This window comes from Calidris pugnax, unplaced genomic scaffold, assembly GCF_001431845.1.
Source record: "Calidris pugnax isolate Ruff unplaced genomic scaffold, ASM143184v1 scaffold44, whole genome shotgun sequence".
Classification (NCBI taxonomy): Eukaryota; Metazoa; Chordata; class Aves; order Charadriiformes; family Scolopacidae; genus Calidris; species Calidris pugnax.
The window spans coordinates 3,932,331-3,938,923 of NW_015094506.1; the positions used below are offsets into that span (position 1 = coordinate 3,932,331).

At 58.7% G+C, this 6,593-nt stretch overlaps 1 protein-coding gene across 1 annotated transcript in view; it reads right to left on the minus strand.

Moving 5' to 3' along the window:
- Positions 1-303: 303 nt before the first annotated feature.
- Positions 304-6,593, minus strand: part of NPTXR (neuronal pentraxin receptor) — a 10,540-nt gene continuing 4,250 nt past the window's right edge. Inside the window, exons 2-5 of the mRNA XM_014964326.1 lie at positions 3,108-3,330; positions 2,750-2,994; positions 2,246-2,425; positions 304-2,035 (exon numbers count right to left, since the gene is read on the minus strand). Of these exons, the coding sequence (XP_014819812.1) occupies positions 1,811-2,035; positions 2,246-2,425; positions 2,750-2,994; positions 3,108-3,330 (873 nt within the window). The 3' untranslated portion in view covers positions 304-1,810. The remainder of the gene's footprint in view (positions 2,036-2,245; positions 2,426-2,749; positions 2,995-3,107; positions 3,331-6,593) is intronic.

Below are 6,593 nucleotides of genomic sequence, written 5' to 3' on the forward strand. Positions count from 1 at the left end.
CCTGGAGGCTGTGATTTCCCACTGGTTTCTGCTTCCCCATCATGGGGATGGGGGGTTTCTCCTCCACAAAGCAGTGCTTCCCCCCAGCAGCAGCCGTGCTGCTCCATGACAGAGTAGACAAGGGGTGCCCAAACTGTGATCCCCCCCTCCTGAGGCCACGATACCCAGATGCTCACTGTAATATTTCTGTAATGCATCTGCGGGCCCCAGGGATTCCACCCTGAGCATCCCGGTGAAGGACACCTTGGCTGAGGCCAGCCGGTGGCCTTCATCCCTACACTGACCTCACGTCCCACGGGAGGCTCGAACAGAAAACGTCACGTTTATTGTCCATGATCAGCTTTACAAAAGAAATGTCCCAACACAGGCGCACGTCAGGGGCCCCTTTCACAAACGTGCATTAGAGAAAGCGCGCGAGCGAGCGAGGAAGAGGGGGCAGCTCATCGGGGTGCACGAAGGTCACAGTGTTTCCCACTTGGCACAAGGGCTGTACCCCATCCCCACCACGTCCCCCCCGGTGGGCTGAGCTGCCCCATCACCGACGGGGAGCCTGGGGGAAGTGATGGTGGGTGGCAGGTCTGTCCCCTCTGCCTGCTTCACCTCCCCGGGGCTGGGGGGCAGCCGTCGCCGAAAGCACGAAGTGGGACTTGGGGCAGGGGGGAGCACTGGAAGCTGGACACCGATTTGAGCAACCACGAGACCCCTGAAATAACCCTCCCACCCCTTCCAGATACACACACACACACACACTCACGTATCAAGACGTCTGTGACTACGCAGCGTGGAAACAGCGTATTCTCAGGCACTCCACGGGGAAAACACCAGCCCGCCCCATCACCCTCCCCAGTTTCAAGGCCGGTGGCAGCCCTGTCCCTTGCTGGGAGAAGCTCAAAGCGGGGGACCCAGGTGGAGGTGAGGGCAGCAACCCCATTTAGTGCCCAAAAGGCCAGGGGATGGGGGCCAGGACTCCTCTGGCCACCACCATCCTCTGTCTCTTTTTTTTTTTTTCTTGCTTTCATTCCCGTTGATATCAGGGTTGTGCTCCCCCCTCCTCGACCAGAGATGGGGGAGATGCTTTGCTGCTTTCCCCACATTCCCTCAGTGGCCAACTGCCCCCCTGCCCTCAACTGGGGGAGTCCCATTCTGCTTCCCTCTGCCCCCAAAAACAGACTCCCCTCGGGCAGCCCTGCCCAAACAGGCAGCAGGGGCAGGGGAAGGGGTGCAAGGGGGGGAGAGCTGCCCCCCTGGCCCCCTGACATTGCTCCCTCCCCGGGGCCACGCTTGGAAAATCAGGGTGGGAGGGGAAGAAGGGATGGGGCTGGAGGGGAAGATGCTCCTGGCCAAGCATTTGGGCTCATTTGGAGTTATGGGCTCACAAAACCACATAGTGGGGCTCTAGAAATAAATAAGGGAAGGGGGTGTACTCGGAGGATGCCCACACACTGGCATCCCACCGAGGCCAGACTATGCTTGGGATGGACAGAGGTCACCTTCCCACTCCCCGTTGGGGCTGACAAGGCAGAGACCCTCGCCATACTGGAGACACCAGTGGGTATGGTGAGGTCCTCCTGAAATAAAACCAGGGCAAGGCGAGACCCGGGGGCAGATCTGCCGGGAGGGGGGACAAGCCACACTGCTGGCATGGGGGCAAGAGGGAGGCTGTCAGGGCCCCCTGACTTCCCGGGATGCCAGCATGGAGGCCTCAAGCACCGCCCCGGTGAGGATCAGTGGTCTGGGAGGGGAGAAAGGGGCTCCCTGCTTTGGGGCTGCTGCCGGGCTCCTTGGCATTGGGGAGGGGGCAAGGGGCCACTCATGCCTTCCTCCCTTCCTCACAGGCGGCAAAGCCCGCCTTGCTGGCGCCCCCGAAGACCTCCACCGCCTGGTCATCCCACTGGATCACGTTGCCTTGAAGGTGGGAGGTGCAGTTGGCCAAGCCCAGGATCTCTGCTGGTGCCAGCATGTGGTCCCACACGTTGAACTGCGCCAGCTCCCCCACGAAGGCCTGCGTGGCATCAAAACGGCCGCCCAGTGTGTCCTGGGAAAGAGCAGGAGAGGTGATGGGACAGGGATGGGGAATGGGAGAAGGGACACACATTCAGTGGGGTAGAGGGAGAAGTTTGGGTGGAAGCGGAACAAGATGCTCGAAGGCAAGGAGGGGAAGGGATGGATGTGGTGGGGGAGATGCAAGAAGACAAGGCGGGGAGCAAATGGGGGACGAAGGGATTGGTGGCAAGCTGGCACGTACCTGCTCCTGGCCCAGGATGATGACGCCCTGGGGCTTGATGGCGTGCCAGGAGGCCAGGTTCTCACCAGCACCCCGCTGCTCACCGTCCTGGTACGCTGACCACTTGCCATCCCGGGTGGTCCACGCCACACAGACGTGGTGCCAGGCCTTGTCCTTCAGGCTCAGAGGCAGCTGGGCAACCTGTGCGAGAAGAGCAACAGCCCAGGGCTTGGTAGGACTGCCGGGGGACCCCGGTGTTCCTCTAGCCCCTTGCAGAGCAAGCAGTATACCCGCATGATGGTGGCACCCCGAATTCTACAGACATCTGGATATACTTCCCAAAACCCACCCTGGTGAGCCATCCTCCCCATCCTCTTCACCCTCCTGCCTGCCCCCTCCGCCCCAGACCCCTTCCTCCCAGCTCCCCCACCCTGGTACCCGCAAAAGCATCATTTCCCAAGAGGGCTGAAGCAAGGGAGATGGGGGCAGGGGCTTCCCTCCCATCACCCCTCCAGCTGGACTGACCTTGTCATTGATGAGCAGTTCCAGGGGGTTGGTGCCCCACTCCAGCAGCACAATCTCATTGGATTGGGTTGGGACAGAGTAGGAGAAAGGGGTGCCAAGCCCTGCCAGGGCCTTGGACTTCAGCCACATGCAGATAGTAAAGGCGTAGAGCTCCGGCAGGCTCTTCTTCATGCGGGCATACATGTAGTTGTTCTGCACTGGGATGGTCACCTTGAAAGCATCGGGAGGGCTGTAGCCTGGTGGTCCTATGTGTCAAGGATGGAGAGGAGAGAGGAGGGTCAGAATCCATAATTGGGATGAGGGTGGCTTGTCCCAGGACCCCGCCGTGCCACTTCCATCCCTGTCTGGCAGGACTCACCGTGCTCAAGCTCCGTCACCCGGTTCTGGAGGGAGTTCAGCTCCTTCTCGATGTTGTGCTGCTGCTGGCTGCGGTCGGTGTTGGCGGCCTGGCGCTCCTTCTGCAGGGTCAGGATCTTGGAGAGGAGCTGCTCCTCCAGCTGCTCCATCTTGGTGTGGAGGGCGTCGCGGGCGAGCGCTGGGGCGGTGGGTGAGGAGCCGTTGGTGCGGGCTGGCAGTTCCTGCTGCACTCGGCGGCAGCCACGATGCGGGGGTAAGGAGGGAGAAAAGAGAAAATTCAGCACAGTGTCACCATGAGAGGTTAAATAAGGCCATGCCCAGCCTGCACCACCATGGGGAGTGCTGGGAGCACAACCCCACATCCATCCGCAGCAAGGTCTTCTCCAAGAGCCTCCAGCTGACTTTGTACCTCCCTTCTCAGAGCCCCCATTGAGTTCATTACTGAGAAATGAAGCTCGGCTGCTCTTAATTACTTTCTGCTGTTTCAGAGAGAGAGAGCAAAGACAGGACGTGGGGGCACTGGGGTCATCCCTTGGCTCTGCTCCCGTGGGCAGCCTCCCACGAGGAGGGGACGACACAGGAAGGAGCTTGGAGCTCTCCTTCCCCACCTCACGTGAGGCTGCTTCACCACGGCCAGCACATTAACATCACATAATGGGGCTGTAATCCTCTTAGCCCGGCTCAGCCGGCGTGCGGGGGTGCTTGCACGCGTGCCAGGTCGGGCAGGTAGCTCTTTGTAAGCATAAGCCAGCCTCTCCTGGGCCATCAGGATGCCACAGAGAAGTGGGGCCACTGATAGATCCTCCAGTCCTCAAGACATGACCCATCACTTGAGGATATCGAGTACATCTTGTCCCACCAGGGTAAAAACCCAGACCAAAATTCTTCCCTTGGCTGATCCAAAACCCGGTGCCTGGCAAAGATGCTCCCAACCACTACTACACCCTGCAAAGAGCCCAGATCCCACCTTGCTGGGAGACCCCATCCCAGCTGGAAGAAAACCAGGCTGGAAGGAAGAAGGTGATCCTTCGCCATGCTGCTGGTGTTTCTCCATAAATAGCAGCCCCTTCCCTTCCCCATGCCCTTGGGGCATTAGGTACTCTGCCACGGGCTTGGAAAGATGGTGACCTCTTTCTCCACACTGCCAGAACTTCTTTAAGGTGCTGGAGTGGCTGTGGTGACTTTTGGTCTTGCAGAGGCCAAAGCAGGGGCCACCACGGCTGCTCCAGCACTGAGAGGGGTCTGCACGGCTGCTTCAGCCTTGGGCATTCGTATAGCTTGTGCTGGTGGGACAGAGGGTAATGCCATGCCTGCTGACCCGGGCAGCGTCCCCCCAGCCCTGGAGCTTGCCCGAAGGAGGTCACCACGCTCATCTGTGGTTGTGGCTTCCAGCTTTTTCTTTTTCCCTATATCCCACTTTTCCAGGATGGACAGGAATTGATGATTGAGCACACAAAGATGCAAGGGAGGATGTCACCCCCAATCTTGGCTACCCACCATGAACAACGGTGGGGAGGGAAAGGCCAGAGGAAAGCCGGTTTTGGCCGGGCAGGATGCAACTTTGGCAGATGGAAATAACAGGGAGAAGGTAGCAGGGAGAGAGGGGTGAGAAGATGATATTGGCATGAGCACAGACAGCCCCACACTGGGCACGAACACACTCAGGCTGCAAATGAGAGGGCGGTTACGATGCCCCAAGATCTGGAAAAGCCTCCGGCGGGGTCTGCTGGGACAACCCCACAGGTTTTACAAGGAAAAACAGCACAGAGATCCAAAACCAAGCCAGAAAAGAGAGGTTGTGCAGGGGACATCTGCCAGCCCTGACCAAACGCCAGCTCTCGCTGTCGGCTTGCTCCGGTGGCACTGGGGGTGCTCTTGGAGAGGAAAACCTCTCTGGGAAAGGAAAAGCACCAGCAAAGGGCATCCCACCTTCAGTCTCTGTGAAACAGGGAGAGCTTAGCTGATGGGAAGGGGGCTTTAGTCCTTTTTTTGGGGGAGGCAGGGGGGTCTTGGTGACTGAGAAGCAGGGAAGGGCTGGCAGGAGGGAAGGAAAGGCAAGTGGAAAGGTTAATTCCTATCCTCCTGGCAGGGATAATTCCCACCCGGGGCTGCCCGTGCTCATAACCAAGTGGAGCCAGCTGTGTTGGTGGGGGGCAACGCAGGTGGGACGGGGGTCTCCTTCGCCTCTTTGTTGGCATCCCGTGGGCTCCAAGAGCTTTTCTCATCCCTTCAGGCTGCCTGGCTGCGGCGGGGGCTGGCGCGCTCCTGTCTGCCGCACGCTTTGATTGCTCGAGCTGCGGGTTTGGAGCCTACGTCCCTGCTTTCATGCACGGCTCCATCTGTTAATGACGAAAAAAGAAAAGGCTGGGAGCTTTTGTCACTCTCGCTAGCCCCCGATAGCCTGCCCTACATTATTCAGTAGTGACTGAGCGCTTTTTTTTTTTTTTCCCCCTCCTCCTTCCTCCTGCTTGTCTCCCTGCTGCTATTTTCTTCCCTCTGTAACTTTTTCTCCCTATGGCTTTTTCATTTCTCTGGCTTTGGAGCGTCTCCTCCTGATGCTCCCCTCCACGCGAGCATACACACGCTGCTTCTCCCCTTTTGCTCCATTCCTCTCCCATTCCTGAGTTTTTCCCCCTCCATCCCTCTCTCCAGCTCCCCCTGCTCCCTCCAGCCTGGGCATCGACAGCTGGACCCATATAACTGGCCAAACCACGGCCAGCCCCATGTTCCTCATGGCAAAGGATGCAGATGGTACCTTCAGTCCTGGAATTTATTTATTTTGGGGGGGCCGGCGGGTGGGGGTAGCTAAGGGATGACCTGCCTCTATGGCATACTATTTTTAACTCGGAGAATATCTTGAATTTTAGATTAAGCTAAATCTAAAGATAATAGCTGAACCGTTTAGATGCAGTGCTAAGGGACATGGTGTAGGGGAGGACTTTGTAGAGTAGGGTAGATGGTTGGACTCGATGATCCCAAGGGTCTCTTCCAACCTAGACGATTCTATGATTCTATCTGGCAGAGTTTAGCGGCCACTTCATCATCCGAGGAGCAGACATCATCCCCACCTTAGCAGCCAGGCCGTGGCTGGACAGGAGACTGGATGCCACCCTCCGCAGGTGGGACATGCTGGGTGATGTCCCCTGGTGCCAACCTGGGCTGCATCCCCCTCACCCTCCTCCGCGTCCCCGAGCCGTCGCTTGAGCATCTTCCTCCCAAATCGAATTATTTGTGAAATTATTAATGCTGGCTGTGCAGCTGTTACCTACCCGTGACCTTCGGGGAAGGGGGAGGTGGGGAGGCGGGGGGGAAGCGCAGGCGCCCGGCTCCCCATCTGCCGCCGCGCAGGCAGCAGGGGAGTGGGCAGCGGGTGCGGGGGAGGCTCGCGCGGCGCTTTTTGGCCACCGGAGCCGGCACAAAAAAGATTGAAGGATGCCAGGTAATATTAATCACGTTAAATGTCAGCGGCTGGCGGGGGGGGGAAAGT